At 33.9% G+C, this 18,971-nt stretch overlaps 1 protein-coding gene across 7 annotated transcripts in view; it reads right to left on the bottom strand.

Moving 5' to 3' along the window:
• The window catches only part of KIF2A (kinesin family member 2A), a 68,459-nt gene that overhangs the window by 4,342 nt on the left and 45,146 nt on the right, over positions 1-18,971 (bottom strand). For 5 of the 7 annotated variants that reach the window (XM_036845888.1, XM_036845889.1, XM_036845890.1 and 2 more), the window contains 12 exons: positions 18,455-18,509; positions 17,900-18,062; positions 15,720-15,810; positions 15,557-15,620; positions 14,882-14,973; positions 14,374-14,516; positions 13,853-14,057; positions 13,000-13,110; positions 11,894-11,961; positions 7,507-7,657; positions 3,786-3,887; positions 1,182-1,317 (listed from right to left, as the gene is read on the bottom strand). In XM_036845888.1, the coding sequence (XP_036701783.1) occupies positions 1,182-1,317; positions 3,786-3,887; positions 7,507-7,657; positions 11,894-11,961; positions 13,000-13,110; positions 13,853-14,057; positions 14,374-14,516; positions 14,882-14,973; positions 15,557-15,620; positions 15,720-15,810; positions 17,900-18,062; positions 18,455-18,509 (1,381 nt within the window). Of the gene's footprint in view, positions 1-1,181; positions 1,318-3,785; positions 3,888-7,506; positions 7,658-8,711; positions 8,826-11,893; positions 11,962-12,999; positions 13,111-13,852; positions 14,058-14,373; positions 14,517-14,881; positions 14,974-15,556; positions 15,621-15,719; positions 15,811-17,899; positions 18,063-18,454; positions 18,510-18,971 lie in introns of all 7 variants that reach the window. The other 2 variants (XM_036845886.1, XM_036845887.1) reach the window with 1 other exon arrangement.

The raw sequence follows: 18,971 nt of genomic DNA, 5'->3' as shown, positions 1-18,971 counted from the left end.
CTGGATTTGATGCCTGGTAATATAAGATAATAGCTCTCAAACTTCTTAAGTTAATAACAAAATTATCTCTGGATGGTAAAAAAAATTTTTTTTCTAAGGAAGGACTGAATAATATAATATCTAGGTAGTAATTTCTTCAAAGTTTGGATATACTTGCTTATACATGAATCCTGAGAAAATTAAGGAAAGGAACTAAGTTGAAAGCTACATCTTACAAAGAAAAAAAATTAGGATGCATTGTGCTCTGCCTTCTGAATAAAATGCATACCGAAAAAAGCTGCTTGTGCATTATGACAGATTAGAAAAATGATCAAAACACTTTAAATCAAGGCTTGAATATGAAGAACATGAAAAACAGCAAATTTTAGAAACCCTACATCTGCACAAACAATTCTAAATTGGCAAAACGGTCACTGCTGACTCTAGGATATGATTTCAAATAACCAACTTTACAAAGAACCTAGTTTAAAAAATTTGAAGCAGCTTGGTTTGATGCTAAAAACTAGCAACTTCAGTCTGGTTTCATGTTGCATTGCAAGCACACACAAAGAAGCCTACTTGCATATAAATGAAGATAGCTAATTTGCCAAAGCCTAAGAAATCAGCACATACAACACATGCTTATCTGAAGCGGCAGAGATAAGCTAATTAAAAAGCCAAGAAAGAAGCCATGGCATGTAGGTAAACCATATGCCTCCCTTCATAAGCAAAGTAGAGTTGTTTTGAGACCTTCCCCTTCATTTTTTAAAACAAGTGTTCAAAGGAAAAACATGACAATATGCACAGAAAGGAGATGCACATAGAAGGCTATAGAAAGATGACCCGTAATAGACCTAAACCAAAGAAAATAATTCTGAAAAGCATCGGCCCACCAAACTAAAACTCTGAATGGGTATACAAAATTTACAAACTTGTTAAAATATATTTTCCCTCTTTAATCATAAGATGTCTTTACCTTCTCCAAAGACTAAAAAAAAGATGACTAGAGAGCACTTGAAATGATTTTTCATGTTTCATTTTTAGAAAAATCAGAATGGTTCGTTGGTCTTCAATACCTCTAGAAAGATGTTAAATGTACCCATAATTTTCACTTCAGATACCTTCTTACAATATGAAATCCTCCCACTAATTACATACAAATATTAGGCAGATTTCAAACACTAAAATGAAAAAAGAATTACCCCGCAGCTCAGTTAAAATGTCTATTTTTTGCTCAAGAATAGCTTCAAGTTGCGTAGCATATGAATCTACATCATAGTCTACTTCTTCAGTCATCTCTAGGAGAGCCTTTTCATCTTCTAACCATCGAATAGATTCCTAAAATGACCAAGAAAAAAAAAATCAATAATCCAATGAGCCTATTTATAAGACAGAAACCAATTTATAAATTTCATGTTAATATAATCAAACATACTCAAGATGGTATTCTCTAAAATATTAATAACCATAAAACATCTTTATTTATAGAGTAAAATTAAGGACTATTTCCTTAAATTTGAACACAAACACCACTGTGACAGGCCAAGCAAGATGACTTCATTTTCCTATTTTCACTCTACTTTGAGTGGGGTTTGGGGGAGGGAATGAATCAGTCTCACACACACACACACACACACACACACAATATCAATGAGCAGAGTAAATCTCAAACTTCAACAGCTGTCCCTAAAACAGAGAGACAACAGGTGTAATAATAAAGTTACTGATCAATCTGATGAGGCCTATGGGAGCCCAGAACTTGTAAATCATCTGGAATTAACATATCCATTTGGGGCCTCACAGTGGTTGGGCCAAGAGGTAATCCTAAATTCTACACACTAGCTCTTCAAAATTATTGACTGTAAGGGAACACTGGATAGCCCTTTTTTTTTGCCCGCACCGTGTGGCTTGCAGAATCTCAGCTCCCTGACCAGGTACTGAACCCGCGCCCTCCACAGTGAAAGCGCAGAGTCCTAACCACTGGACTGCCAGGGAATTCCCAGGATAGCCCATTTTAGAAGAGTCAAATGAACCACTAAACAGTAGCTACTTACTACTATTCATAAATGCTTCAAGGAAACCATTCCTTTTTTAAAAAAATAATTAATTAGTTATGTTTGGCTACGTTGGGTCTTCGTTGCTGTGTGCGGGCTTTCTCTAGTTGTGGCAAGCGGGGGCTACTCTTCGTTGCAGTGCCCGGGCTTCTCATTGTGGTGGTTTCTCTTGTTGCAGAGCATGGGCTCTAGGTGCATGGGCTTCAGTAATTGCAGCAAACAGGCTCAGTAGTTGTGGCTCGTGGGCTCTAGAGCGCAGGCTCAGTAGTTGTGGCGCATACCTCATTCTAACAAGGAATTCACAAGTCTACTGCTGGATTCCAAAACAATTCAATTGTGCTGCACACACAACCGTTCTATAAATGTACCAATTTAGTTCTGACACATCAAGTATAAATTTGAGTTTGAAAGCCTCACCTGACTGAGTTTTATGGGTGTCCATATTGTTCTAACACTTTTCTTAAATTACAAGTGTCCTTTTTTGATTTAATCTAAATACCTAGGCCTCTGAAGAGATTCCCATAATATGGACTTGACTAAAACTGTTAACAGTTTCAATGTATACCCTATTCTGAAGTTATAAACAGTTCTCTTATGTTTTTGAGACCTTCATCCAAGTGCATGAATGGCAAGAGCTGAGGAATGTTAACGTTTGTTTACAGATAAATGAAGATTTCTTCAACATCAGAGAAGGAATACAGGTTAACCGGACAAAGGATTTATACACTGTGGGAAGGGGGCAGGGGGCAACCTGACTGTACAGTCTCCATAAAGATCTTCAAAATTATCTTCACTTCCTCATAGATATCACCCTCCAGGATATTTCCTTTTTTTTTAAAAAAATAAATTTATTTTATTTTAATTTTTGGCTGCGTTGGGTGTTCGTTGCTGCATGCGTGGGTGAGCAGGGGCCACTCTTTGTTGCAGTGCGTGGGCTTCTCATTGCAGTGGCTTCTCTTGTTGGGGAGCACGGGCTCTATTTGCACAGGCTCAGTAGTTGTGGCACGTGGGCTCAGTAGTTGTGGCTCACGGGCTCTAGAGCGCAGGCTCAGTAGTTGTGGCACATGGGCTTAGTTGCTCCACGGCATGTGGGATCTTCCCAGACCAGGGCTCAAACCCGTGTCCCCTGCATTGGCAGGCGTTTTCTTAACCACTGTGCCACCAGGGAAGTCCGCAGAATATTTTCTTGTTTATAAAAAGGGAGAGGGGAGGATTGTATGGTAAAAGGTTTTTTTAAATAGGTTTAACACACAATGGGATAAATACCCAAGGAGTTACTGCTATAGGAAGGGATATAACACCCCTCAGTCATCTGCCGCTGACAGCTCAGTCAGTACAGTAACTCTCCTGAAATACTCCTCCTTTTCTGCAAAGACTGACTCTTCCTCAATTGTTCTGATACCCTTTAGAAGAGTTTTTCCTACTGCTGTCAAACAAACTGGCCTACCATGAAGAAAGGGGTAGTGGAGGGCAGAAGTTCAACTCCTCTATAAACGGACAACTGACAAAAGCAAATGAAGTGGGAGAACAGAGAAATAAACTAGATCTTTCCATCACAGCTGCAAAGAAAGTTTGTTTGTAGCGATCATTCATTCCATTCAAAATTTACTGTGTCATATGCCCTACAAATACACATACACTTACACATAAACAAGTATTATTTTTAGATTAGTGTGATACTCAAAGAATTACAGAAGTTGGTAGTTAATTTTTCTAGAGAAACATTTGATTAAAGATTCTGTCTTACTTTACCTGGAAGACTGCCCTGTGATCTTCTACAACTTGTTCTTCCATTTCTACCATTTGCGAGACAGCTTCGTGGAAAGTAAACAACTGTGGAGAAACCTCTTCTTCCTTAAAATAAAAATAGTTTAAAAATTATGACATAAGTTTATATTTTAAATGTTATAATAAAAAAGTAGTTTTTCTATGTCATCTATAAAAATGCAACTTAGAAACTGAGGATGCTTGAATGTTAAAGACTACTAAAACAAAACATAAGGCAAAGCCACAATTTCTTTTTATGGGTCAAAAATATTTAACATAACACTCAGTAAGACAAACTTAAACACATCAGTAAGAGAGAGTTTTCACTTATCCCAAGCTTTACTGCAGAATTACTGTAAAAAAACAATCTCTTTTGGAGTGCAACTTTTCAAAAATACATTTATCACAGGCTAGAAATATACTGAAATATTTCCTCAGTGTTGTTTACTTTCCCTAACAATTTAATTCATATATATGTCTTAAGTTTCTTTTCACTAGAAGAGAGACGTAAACATAATATCTTTCATGACTGTGACTATCAAATTGGTATTCTGAAGGATTCAACTCTTACTAAATTTTAATTTCTGAATTGCATTCTACAATTTACTTACTGGTTTTTACAGAAATTTTAATGGACAATTCACAACTTTATCAACAAAAACTCACATATGTATATGCAACATATATTTTGGTCCTACATCAAGTCAAACTTCTCTGGCCTTGCTTTCTTTTTTGAGCTTCCTTCCCAACTCTAACATCTAATGATTTATTTCCTCAAAATGTGGCTGTAGTGATTGAGAAGTACCCTTAAAATTGTTTTATAAAATGTCAGTAGGAAAAGCAACATTTTTCAAATAAAATACACAATTCTAAATATATGTGTGTGTTTTTGTTAAATTAAATATTATAAATAGACTTTAACTTATTTGACTCTTTCATCAGTAAGCTGCCATCCCTAAAAGTTTATATAATCAAGCTGGCTAAAGAATTTTTTATTTTCTCTTTGGGAAAAGAGCCATCTGCTTTTTTTTTTTTTTTTTTAATTTATTTATTTATTTTTGGCTGTGTTGGGTCTTCGTTTCTGTGCAAGGGCTTTCTCTAGTTGCGGCAAGTGGGGGCCACTCTTCATCGCGGTGCGCGGGCCTCTCATTATCGCGGCCTCTCTTGTTGCGGAGCACAGGCTCCAGATGTGCAGGCTCAGTAGTTGTGGCTCACGGGCCCAGTTGCTCCGTGGCATGTGGGATCTTCCCGGACCAGGGCTCGAACCCGTGTCCCCTGCATCAGCAGGCAGATTCTCAACCACTGCGCCACCAGGGAAGCCCGAGCCATCTGCTTTTAATCAGGACATGCAGGCATGATTCTCTCATATTCTCTGTCCTTCTGGTAAACACACAGTCAACCACCTTTACTCATTTTATCTGCCCACTTCCCTGCCAAGCTGAGAATGTCCTGTCTTTTCTCTGCTTCAAGATATTATGCAAACTCCTATCACTTCCATGCAGCCCACTCAGAATACTTTTTGTCTATACAACTACTTATGGAATTCTAATGCACTTGATTATCCTCTAGTTTGTCTACCTGTATTACTTTTATCTCCAGGGCATGTCCTGGACACTATCCCATTTTAATCTACCTTGTTAAAATTTAATATAGCAATAAGAATATGTACACATGCACCAATACTTAACTAAAGGCTAATGCTGAACCATCTCAAGACAGTTCCTTGGGGAAGGCAAAGTTGAAAGAAATCCACACTCTCTCATATATAAGGGAGGTTGCAAGAACCCATGATGTCATGCTTAAAGCCTCTGGATTGGGGCTTCCCTGGTGGCGCAGTGGTTGAGAATCTGCCTGCCAATGCAGGGGACACGGGTTCGAGCCCTGGTCTGGGAAGGTCCCACATGCCGCGGAGCAACTGGGCCCGTGAGCCACAATTACTGAGCCTGCGCGTCTGGAGCCTGTGCTCCGCAACAAGAGAGGCCGCGATAGTGAGAGGCCCGCGCACCGCGATGAAGAGTGGCCCCCGCTTGCCACAGCTGGAGAAAGCCCTGGCACAGAAACGAAGACCCAACACAGCCATAAATAAAATAAATAAATAAAATTAAAAAAAAAAAAAAAGCCTCTGGATTAGTTCTGGTCACCTAGCCAACCTCTCCAAATTAAGGTCCTGCAAAGACCCAATAGATGCAAGAATAAAATGTGAGAGATCTGCTGCTATAGGGAGTGCCTGTCTTGTTCTGGTTTTCCATATCTTTGGAGGCACTGTATCTAGCAGCAATGCAGGGTTTGCTTTAAGGATTTTTTTTTTTTTTTTTTTTTTTTTTAGGATTTAAAAAGCAACTGCAGTCTCTTTCAAACGTTTTGGGGACAGGGGATAGACTAACGCCAGGATTTCATTTTTAGTTCTTTATCCTCTATGGTTCAAAGTTCAGAACTCTTATTTTAAACCAGGTTTCTTAACTTAGGCACTACAGACATTTTTGGGGGGAGGAGGAAGGCTGTCCCTGTGCATTGTATGATGTTTAGCATCATCCCTGGCCTCAACCCACTGGATGTTAGCAACACCATCCCAGCTGTGACGACCAAAAATGTCTCCATACATTTTTCCCTGGAGAGGGGCCAAGTCACTCCTGGTTGAGAACTGCTGCATTGAGTCCTACTTTGTAGAGTATTTTGAAACATGATAACAAAAAGTAGGATATCCGTTTGTTTACTCTAGAATATTTTGGACTTTAAAATACCTGCTGGAAAGTATAAAAACATTAAGTTATACTGTTTCCAAAGAATATCTTATTGCAGCAAGCAATCAATTTAGCTGACCTAAGATTTCACTCTGGTATAAGAAAGACCCAGATTTCAATCCTGCTGGGCTTCAGCACTTACTACTTGTATGATCTTAGTCAAGTTAAGAACAGGGATAATTATAGTACCTACCACACTGAATTGTAAGGACTATACCAGATCATAAGATGCCTAGCAAATGTATGTCATGAAGTAAGCAACTAATAAATGCTACCTTTTATCATTATAAGAAAATGCCACTACAGGATTCTTAGTGGGAAAAGAATGATACAAAACTATATAGATTATACATTTAAAAAATGAAGTTAAATAACTATGTGAAAATGTGTTTGTGCTTTTTTGTTCTTTCTTTATACCTCATTGTCCTTATGCAGTGGGCACATATTATTATTTTTAAGCAACAGGGGAATCAAAATTTTAAATTTATGAAATTTCACCAAACATTCAAAAATACAGAAAGCAACCAGATTTAACAAATGTCAGATTTTTTCCATTTTTGATACAGTTCATGAATCCTTTTAATACATGTGCATGTGTCCATAATCTTGTTTCTAAGCTTTCTATATGTGATATATTGTATGTACAATTCTTAAACTTGTTTTTTCCCTGTATTACTTTAAAAATCCCCAAATTTTAACATCAGTATAAAATCTGGAAAAAAGAATAGTTAGATCAGGGGTCAGTGAACTTTAGTACATATTTTGGGGTTGTGAGCCATACAATCTTTGTCACCTCTGGTCTTAATGAGCAGGGCCATGTTTCAACAAAACTTTATTTGTAAAAACAGATGGCAGGCCCATAGGCTGTAGTTTGCTGATCCCTGATTTAGATGATAGTTTTCACTTATTCTGCTATGGATGAAATGACTAAGATTAGATAATTACAACTATATTATGTCACTTACATTTTGTTCACAAAGAAGTTTTAGATCATCCCTCTGAGGGGAACTCCCCACACCCCACTGTGCCTCTAAATCATCAATCTGATTTGGTGGATGGTGCATTATTGGACGGACATCACCAGCGGCAGTTGGATCCACAGTCAATTCTTTCACCCTATAAACACATAAGAGGTATCTATAATTAACAAAGACTCATGCAGAGGAACAAGAAATATCAACCTATTTAATATAAAAGCAATTCAATAAACATATTAATATTGATGATGTCAGCTTTCCAGATCAAATCTAACTGAAATCTGTGGATATACTAAAGGTATGTTTAGCTGTGAAGCTTTAGGAATTTACTTAGGTATATAATTTTACAATTACTTTAAACATAACTACTGTGCATAACAAATTGAGAAATCAACAATGTATGCAGATTCAGTATTTCAAAATAAATAAGAGACACTTGTTGCAACTAAATTGCTGAACAGAAAAATGCTAGCAATGTCACTTAGATCAATAAATGAATCACAGTCAAAAATCAGGTTTTTTTTTGTTTTTGTTTTTGTTTTTGACCGCACTGTGCGTCACACGGGATCTCAGTTCCCTGACCGGGGATCGAACCTGCGCACCCTGCAGTGCTGCAGTGGAAGCGTGAAGTCTTAACCACTGGACCGCCAGGGAAGTCCCCCAAAATCAAAGAATTTAATACACTTTGCAGATTTGGTAGTTAGAAGGCTCAATTAAAATAGCTACATGTGAAATATTTCTTATCTATAAAGATTATAAGCTGTAAAGTTCTATCATTAAAAAAAGTTTACCCCTTAAACTTCAATTTACATATTTGGGAGAGGGTACACTTTTTAAGTCAAGAGGAGCCTTGTGATTTCCTTGCAGACAGAAAGAATGTAAACTTTTCATTTTAAATAAGACAGTTTATCCTTCAATGGTAAATATGCAAAGATGACATCATCCTTAAAAATATGAGGGGAAAAGGAAGCCTGAATTCTAAATCAACATTTTAAAGCAAATTAATAAAGTACATAAGAATGAAGATCATGCAATATAACCACCACCTGCCAAACAAAATGAAAATGAAAAATAAAATGGCTCAGGACAAAAGAAGTATATGCTATGAAAGTAAATGCTATAAAACATTTATACATAGCACAATCCAAAAGAAACTATTAAAATAAACATCTTATGTATAGAATGAAGTAGACCTGGTAATTGAAGGAGAAAAGTCGTCATACTCATAAGAAGGAGAGAGATCAGGGCGACTGCCACTACCCTGTGAGAAGGGAATGTCTGATGGACTAATTCCAAACTCCTTTACTCTGCAGCACCAAAACAGCAACAAATTAAAAGAAAATGCTCTTGTAAAGACAGCAATGCACATTTCAAGTTTGCATTTAGTACTCAGTTTAATTTGTTTAGAAAAGGGTCAACGTTGTTATGACAATGTATTTACACAATCTTAAAAATAATCAATGTGAAGAGGCTTTTGAACCCCTCTGTTCTATTGACTCCCTACTCCATAGTCCTTCCTTTTCTCATGATCTTTCTAGAAGTTTAACGAGTCCATCACCTAAATTTGAAATGCCCTGTATTTAGCTACATGACCACTCATGTCTAATTTCCTTGTGTAGTCAATACCATGAATATTTTATTAGCATTAATGAGTCCTCAACACGCTTGCAGTCTTTTCAAACAGGACACAAGAGAATTAAGTCCTAATGGCATACACCGCTTATAATGAATTAACTTCTTTCCTATGCACCTAGAATGGTATTAGCTATAAAGCAATCCTTGAACAAACTGAGAAAACAGTCACTCAGATAATTTTCTGTGTTTGGTGATTCAGGTGACGAACCATGGTGAAAAAAATCCTTTAGCAATGGAATTTAAATTGCTTTTGCTAATGTCTCTAACAGTTATATTTAACTAAATCATGGCTTTTATGACCCAATTTTTGTGACTCCCTATGTCCTCTTTAGGCCAATCCCATTTCATAACAGTAGGCAATATTTATTAATTACTTCCTATATATCAGATATTATGATTAATATTTTTTAGACATTATATTATTTAATCATTATGACAATATTGTGATATTATCACCACTTTACAGATGAGAAATAGGTTCAGAGCAATAAAGTGTCTTACCCAAGTTCATTCAATGAGAATGTGGCATAACTGAGGTTCAAACCTAGCTGTGAGTACAAACCTTATGTTTAAACACTTCAGTATACTAACCATATTCTCTGTTTTTCTCATTACTTCTCTTAGGTTAAACTAAATGAAATTACTATTGTTATACATCAAAAATAGTCATATAGATCAAACTAATAATTTCTTTTACTTAGAATCCTTCTTTGACCTATTGGTAATATCTACTCTCAAAGGTTCAATACCAGATTCCTTTGCCTTTATCCTTTTGGAAAGCTTATTTACACACGTGCTGACAAACCTAAATTTCTAATACTGACTTAATAACTCTTTTTACTCCCAACCCCATTACTTATTCTTTCAGAATCTCCTAATTTAGATACCTATTAGCCCCTAAGCACACATTTTTCCTCTATTCAAAGCTCTCTTGCCCAACCTAAACTATTCTATATGCAGGAATTATATTCCTCAAATGAGCTATCAAATGAGGTTGAAAATCTTTATTCCTAGAGATATGGAAATAAAAGACAGAATTATTTGTCCTAGATGGTTAGTAATGGTTGCAAATGAATCACATTACATGATAATAAATTAAAATATTTTACTTGGACCTAAATGAACTAGAGGAATAACCAGATACAGCATTTTCACATTAGGGGGATTCCTTTGCAGCCAGAAGTCTGAAGACATGGAGGGTTTTAATTCTACAACATGGCAATCATTTTACTACACTAAGCTGTTCCTCATCTCTCTCATGAACAATTCTGAAACAAGAAGCATTTTAAATTAATGAAAAAAACCCCAAAATACCAAAAATGTTCACTACAAAGAATGATTAAAAGTACTATAAAGGTTCATAGCTAGAATCTTATAATTCAAAGTTTAAAGGGTATTAAATTTAAAAATAAAGTTCAATTATTTTTAAAAGATATTTTTAATATCTTTACGAAAGGTCAATAATTTTATACTTTCCAACAGTTTTTATTGATGATTTTTAAAAATCTCTTTAGTTGAAGCAAAAGCAAAATACAAAAGAACAAAGCGTATGATCTCATTTATGTGAAGTTCAAATATAGCTACCTATATTGTTCAGGGATACATTCATAGGTAGTAAAACTATTTTTAAAAACAGAGAAAGAAAATTGAGAAATGTATTCCACAAAAGTCAGGACAATGGCTACCTTGGGGTAGAAATTAATGGATTTAGGTATGCTATTCAGGATTCGTGATCAGAAAGAGACACATGGGGAATTTTCTGGGGGACTGGAAATGTTTTATTTCCTGGTCTGATGACAGGAATTTTCACTTTGTAAATATTCATTAAATTATTCACTTGTGTTTTGGGTACTTTTCTGTATGCGTATGTATTTCATACTTTAATGAAAGATTAAAAATAAAATTTCCATAGTGATTAAAACAAAAAAATAGTACAAATACTCATGTTTAGCAAAATTAAGAGATTCTCCACACTAGAAATGGAATACAAAGAGGAATTTTATCTCTAGGTTAAAATCACAAATGCAGTATGTGATAATACAAATTTAAAACTATATATATAGTCATTCAAAACAAGAGCAATGGGAACAAATCTCTGGAACAAATATAAACAGGCCTATTACAATCCAAAATTCCAAGGGCATTTTGTGACTATAAGGAATAAATTGCTTTAATAGTGTGTAACGCTTTTTGTCCTCTCATTTGTAATAATGCAGTGGTCTATTAAAGTTTGTAACACTATTGCCGTAAATAATAAAATGTAACCCATACAGAACACCAGAAAGAACTGTGCTATCACTACTTAAACCCTAGCTTCCCCATGTATAATATTTAAGATTATCAGAAATAATTTTCAGCACATGCGAAACAATTTAAGAAATACGGACTGGCTCCTGATACTCACTTACTTTTGAGTCTTAATATAATAATAAGAATTTTCATGATTTAAATATAGTAAAATATTATGAAATATAACTTGGTTAATGGAAAAATATAATCATGTTCTATGATTATAAGACCTATTCTACTAAAAATATGTCTTCCCAAATTACACAACACATTTCCAATTATTTTTAGAATATGACAAAATGATTCTAGACATCATTTCAATGAATAACATGCAAATTTTTTTTGAAAATGTAAAGAACAGTGCAGTAAGATTTACCCTATCAGATATTAAATCAAACCATATATTGTTCTATTCCCTTCAAACTTCAAAATAAATAACCATTTTTCATACCTATTTGCATATCTTAATGTATTGAGAGTATTTTCACAGGATGCCATGCCTGGAGAGATTGTGGCAATCTATGGGGGAAAAATGCAAAGGTAAAGAAAATGTTATAAATGATGACAATACTGACATATGGCTCAGTCAGGTCTAATTTTAATATGGTCATCTAAAAAAAGAGTTATTAATGATACCTTAGCTCCAAGATAATTCACTATCTCATACCCATAATCAAAGAATAATTATAAACTCCAGTTAAAATATAAACAACTCTGACGGCACCACAAAATGATCAAATATCAGGCAGAAAATGGAGGTCAACACCTAGAAGAAGGGAGTAACATTGAGTGACTGTCCGCCCCTACTTTTGATAACTTTTTTTGCCTAAGGGCAAACTCTGCTGCTGTCACACAGGACAACTAAAACTTCAATAGAAATCTGGAGTTTCACTGGTTAAACTAAAGGATGGAGTTTGGAGGTAGGCACCATAGCAGCTGGGAAGTGAAGTTTGTCCCAGAAGAGAAATAACCACAGAGGAAGAAACTCATATTCTACATATATATTTATACTACCCAAATCTCTGGCTGACCCCTGAACTAAGAGTACACACAAGGTTGACTGCAAGAAACATAGCTAAGTCTAAAAGAGCTAAACAGAGATTTCAAGGTCAGTTGATGCCCACAGCTGGGGGGGCAAGAGTTTGGAGTTCAGCTAAGTTAACTTCCAGCTAAAATAACAACAACAATAACAAAATCAATAATCTTTAGAAGAACATAACAGAATCCAGAGTGTCCATAAAATATTCATTCATAATGAAAATTATATAATCCAAAATTCTAGATATATGAAGAAATAGAAAAGTGTGACCAATATGCAAGGAAAACAGAAATCAATGAAAACCAATCTCAAGAAGACTCAGATGTTGGAATTAGTAGAATGCATTATAACTACAATATAATCCTATCAGACTGGCAGGGACCACATTTTCAAGTATCACTATATCTCTCACAATAGACTTTAAATGACTGTCATTAATATTTTTTTTAATTTTTCCATATATACTACATAATTATTCATTTAAGATTAAAACAAAACAAACAAACAAACAAACTTACCATGCAGGTACGAGAGTTTTCACCTATGAATGAATCTCTTAACACCTGAGTGAGTTTACTTGCTCGGAAAGGAGTATGAGGTTTATTTCTACCTAAGGCTCTGATGCACTCCTGAAAATTAAGAAAGCAAATTTCACAGATTTTACTTCTTATAAAGAGTAATCTTAATGAACATATTTAAAACATCTCTTACCATAACCCTAACATTTAAGATCTAATCAGCTCTGAAAATTCTATTAAGAGGTTTACAGCATAGTAGAAATGTTCCCATAAATCCTAATTCAAGAAAATGAAATTTGGAAAACAAAAAAACCCAATCCAAAAGACTACTTTATTAATTCCAAAAGATTCTTCTGGAGACTATGATTAGTGTTTAGAAGTAACAGGCAGTAGGATAACTGTAAAAAGTTAAACTTTTAAAGTGGTACTACAAAAGAAAAAAACAGAATGCTTTCTTTGCTTTGCTAGTCAAGGAAGATATATAATAGTGGCCTAACTTCTTGAAAGCCATTCCACATTTTTCTGAGAAACTTTCTTAGCTCAGTTTTGTGGTTTCTTGCCCTCCTTCAAGAAAAAAGACTGATTAATGATTAAGGCCCTCTGGAATCTCCCTAAGCAGCGTAGGAATTGGCCTGCTAACTAACAGATCTTTATCTACCTTAAAAAGAATAAATAATGTGTGCAAAGAAAATTTCTGGGTACAATATAAATCTATAACTGCAAACATAAGCAACTAAATTTTGATAACCTCTCTTACTTATTAGAAAAAACAAATACTATAATTTTGTAACTGAGTAAACAAAAATGAAGTCAAAAGTAAAAGACTTTTCACAATTAAATGCACTTTATTTACCTTGAGTGCTAAAAGGCTTTTATTAATTTCAGCACCTTCAAGCCTAGTTTGCCTGTCTGCACTGGAAGTATCAGCTCCTCTTTCATTTCCAGCCAAATCGATGAGAGAAAATTTGCCATGTAGTTTTCCTTTCCTTCTAAGAATAATCTGAAACACTGCATGGCTCCGAGATGAATGTGCATTTGCAGATGTTTGACCGGATGTTCTACAATGTAATTAAGAACATTCTGATGTGTAAAAAGTTCAATTTATATGTGCAAACCACAATATTTTCATTAAAAAAAGAAAGAAAAAACTATTCAGTTTTTATTATTTAAATACAAAAGAGACATTCTGAATTAACAACACAAACATAACCAGATTACTACAATTTAATCTGGCATACTTCAAAAGTTTTTATGAATAATGATTTTTATGTCCAAAATGCGTTGAATAACATCCTTGCTTTGCTTTTGTTATATGCAAAGTATATAAAACTGATCATGAAACTGTTCTGCTTTCTTAATTAAAATGAGAGCTACCTGCAACTGTTGCCTATGTCAATGAGTTTCAGTACATCTTCAACACATTTGACCTCCCGTTCCTGTAATCCCACCACTTGAACCTGCTGTTTTCCATCTTCGAGCACTCTTAATTTTGTTTTCCTGTTTAGCAAGTCAAAAACCTAAAAAAAAAAAAGAAAGAAAGCTAGCTTTAAAAATAAAAAAAGAATAGTTCTATAAAAATGAGTCATTCAGAGTCTGAAAATTATTTCAGAGAATTCTAGTAATAATGTTATTAGAATAATAATGATCGATACTGAAGTTAAAGAGTTTCAAAGGGAATTTTTAAAAATCTCATACACAGAACTTTAACAAAATATTCCAAATACATATAACAATTATGTGGTGGCAATGACTGCCCAACAGTGTGAATGTTGCTGAACTTCTACACTTAAAAATGGTTAGAATGGTAAATTTTATGTTATGCATTTTTTAACCATAATTTAAAGAACTAAAAAACAAAATTTTTTTTTAAGTTTCTACTTACCTTACCACTATAAATTTCAAAAAAGGTTGCATACACTTGAAGTTCTAACTTCTTATAGTTTGGCTTCTTTAGCATTAAAAAAACATCTCGAGCTGTCAATAATTTCATATGGAGAAAATTTATTAAGATGCAACAAATATTGTTTTTAAAAAGCAATTCAAATTTTCTGTTTTAAAAAAGCAATTCAAATCAACTAATGTTTACCTAGAATGATAGTATCAATAATAAAAATGAAGATTAAAGTGGATATTAATTTTCCAAAAAAAAAAAGTAGTAATAGTTTTTCTACATTTAAAGTTTAGAGGCCACTCTCCTTCATATCCAAGAAGAGAATGCTACTACTTATCTTTATAAATAGCATAAAATTATAGGCGGTCATAATAAGGTTACTTTCATAATCATACCAAATGGAAACTTTTCACAAAGCAGTTATTCAACAACAAACACTAAGCTCCAACAATGTGCCAGATTACAACACAAACATAATCAAGATTTTTGCCCCCAAAGCACAGTTCTTTTCCAAACAGTCCACTAATCTAAAACTGACACAATATATAGTAAGTATAGCATTAGTTACCCTTAAAATTCTGGACAATACTCCCAAATCTTATTTCCAAGCCACCTGAATAATATTCAAGAAGAATATTATATATGATATGCAAAAAGGGGAGTTACCTGCTAATGCATAAATTCCTTTAGAACAGTCTTGGTTCTTTCCTGAAAAGTCACCTCCCATTGTCTATATGTTAAAAAGAAAATAGAATTTAGGTCTTAGAATTAAGACATAAGGAAAATAAACTGGCTTCATACCAGGATGTAACTGTAATGAATTACTTACATGAGTCTTTCCACTTCCAGTCTGCCCATAAGCAAAGCATGTAGCCATTCCCCTTTCAAATATAGTTTCCACTAGTGGTCTAGCTGTAAACCTTACAAATAAAATGCACCAGTCAGAACATACAGTTAATATTTAAATTAAACAAATAAGCAATAAAACTAATATCAAGTGTTATTATAAGCAAATCTTACAACAAGATTTTTAACAAATCAGTGGGATCAACTGCGAGGCCACAACTGACCCCACTGATTTAAAATTTTAAATATCCATGTCCTAGAATTGCTTAAAGCTCTTTAAAGCATATTTTCAAGCAATAATTCCAAAATAGACAATGGCCACAATAATAATGGACAGGGAAAAAAAACCTGATAGTAACTGAGCTAAAGACATAATATATAGAAGACAGTAGGAAAGTTTTAAAAAATAACAACAAAATATGGTAATAGCAGCCAGACAAGTAGGACAGATCTGAAAACTAAAACCAAAACTAAAAACCCCAACCCAACCCAAAAAAAGTATCAAAGGTTTCAAGAGAAACAGAATCAAGAGTGGTAATCTCAATACAGAAAAGCTAGAGGGGAAAAAAAGTACAAAAACATTATCTAAACAAGTATAAAAGTGGTAAAATTTCCTTGAATGTGAGTAAGTAAATATAAGTTATGCTTATAAGACAATGAATTCTGAGTTGATAGTCTTGATTCAGGAAAAGGATGCCCAAATATTATGTATTGGTATAATCATTGCTGGAGTTAAAATAAAAAGGTAGGGAGGGACAAAAAAATACTTCATTGAGCAGAGCCCTAAAAGCATGATAGAAAACAAATCTACTTTTTGCACAGGCTTCAAAAGAATATATGTAGAACACTTTATACAGCTCTATTGATTTTTTTTTTTTAAAGGCACAACTGTAGAAAGTACAGAACAAAAGATGCAGAAAAAAGTTCTAATCAGAAAGAACTGGAAATGAGTCTGAAGAGTGATCAGACAAAAAAAAAAGCCTAACTTCTCAATCCATAAAAGTTAAGGATAAGAGAAAGGGGAGAGAATCAATATTGGTAAAATTAAGAAGCATAAATACAGGGTGAAACACAAAATGTTTACTAAATCTAGCACATACACAGAAACATACTTTTATTTATAGTGATTTCTTGAAAATGATTATAAAAGTCAGACAGACATATTTTATGAGTCAGGAGTGGAAGCAGAGAAGGGAGTGAGGGGGGAGGACAGGACTCAGTTCTCAAAAAGGTAAAAAATACACAATTTATAATTATAATTCCCTTTTAAAACAAATTTTTCACAATACCTCTATCTAGCATTCACATGTTCTTTAGTTTTGTCCTCTTTCTTTACAGCTGAACTCCCAGTTTACTGGCTTAAGACCAGTGGAGTTGGTCTTATCTCATTTATAACATCTTCAATTCTTAGGATTCTTATTAACCCTTTAACTTTCTGTTTTCCAGTCAAATTTATAAAATAAAAGGGCAATGAAACATAGCATTCAAGTAACTGCCGAGACAATTTAATATAGACTGAAACAACAATGCTGCTAAAACTGACCTGTTAAATAATGAGAAGTAAATGTTTACAAACTATGTATAAAAATCTAAATTTGGATAAAAATGTGGGATATCAATGCACAATACATGTAAGTTTGAGTTGTTTGTAAGTTGAACATGTGAACATACAAGAATTTCATGTACTAAAACTATTCCAAAGCTTAGAGATGATAAAACTAGGGAAATGCAAGTAGATTTACAGAACTTTTTTTTCCTTAAGTGGCCATACGTGCTAAATAAAGATTTAGACAAATAAGTGACTGATGTGTAACAGTTATTTCAAATTTCTTCACTACTGCAGAGATCAAAAAGCAAAAAATAGCCACATCCTATCTCTAGAGGTACAGAAAATGTTTTCTAGAAATTTCTTATCCATACATATGGTGTGTTATATAGTGTATAAGTTAATCATTAATGAAAACTGATTTGGGGAGCATTAAAGAAAACAAGTGTTAAAATTCATTATCGTGTTTATTAAATATTCTTATTTGTTTAAACTCAGGGGGAAAGAAAAGGATATTACACCTCTGGAGAGATATGCCAAGATCAACGTAAGTTTCAGTGGTGGTGGTGAACACACAGTATAAGAACAAAATTCTGATTTAAAACAAATTTACCTACCTGTAAACCATTTCATTAGGAGCAGAGTCATCAAAGGCATAATCAAAACGAAATGTTTGGTTTTCTAGGTACCTTGTTAAATCTACTTTTTGTTTTGGTTCATGTACCATCACAACATCTTTACTAGGGATTGTGATTACATCAAGATCTTTCATTTGAGTTTCTAAAAGAATAAATGAAAATCAGTGCCCAGTAATTTTCACAGTATTTGAATTAATGCACAAAAATTATTTTAAGTAGTAAGAATTTCGATAAAAGCAGTAAGTCCTGTAAATATAAATATCCCATAAATACGCCATTCAAGTAAACAGAATATTTCAACAACAAAGTAAAAAAAAAAAAAGAAAAATCAAGATTTCTGTAAAGCCAGGAATGGCAAAGATTCTTAGAGCAGTAACACATCAACAGACCTAACCATAGAAATCTGCATAATGGTTATGTACAAATGAAATGATTTACGTTTAACTCTTCCAAACCAATTTGATTTCTGCTATTAACAAAATAAACTGCAAACAGGTCAAAAATCAATCCTTGATTAGAGCTCAATAAGCATACCTTTTTTATTGAGTGGTCGTTTTCTTACACAAACACATATCCTATGTTCATCAATCTAGAAATAAAATATTTTTTTCCAGTGATTATCAGTGGTATATAAAACACTGAAAAGTTAATTATGCAATATTTCCTCCCGCGGTTTTAGAAATTTATGCATAGCATAAATAGGATAAGTAAGCTTAAAAAACAAATTAGCTTGCAGAAATTTTAATAGTCATCAGACACAATTATTTCAAAAATTCTTATAATGGAAACTCGCTTATTTTGTCATTTGGTAAACCACTAGGAAATAACTTTGTAGAGGACACTACCACTCTTAGTAGAAATAGGTTCACGTTAATAAGCTACCTTATTCACTTCAAGATGTGCTGTATACAACAAAAGTAAAATTTCCTACCAAGTGGCATATTTTCAGATAGATTATAGGGAAAATTGTTGGCAAAGATAACTAGCTGTAGACAAGAAACACAGTTCTCAGAAGATTACTGGCCAAAATAATTTGAATAATTTTATAATA

Source organism: Balaenoptera musculus, chromosome 3, assembly GCF_009873245.2.
Source record: "Balaenoptera musculus isolate JJ_BM4_2016_0621 chromosome 3, mBalMus1.pri.v3, whole genome shotgun sequence".
NCBI classification, from domain to species: domain Eukaryota; kingdom Metazoa; phylum Chordata; class Mammalia; order Artiodactyla; family Balaenopteridae; genus Balaenoptera; species Balaenoptera musculus.
Note: the sequence above shows the minus strand (reverse complement) of the source record. Positions and strands in the feature narration are given on the sequence as shown.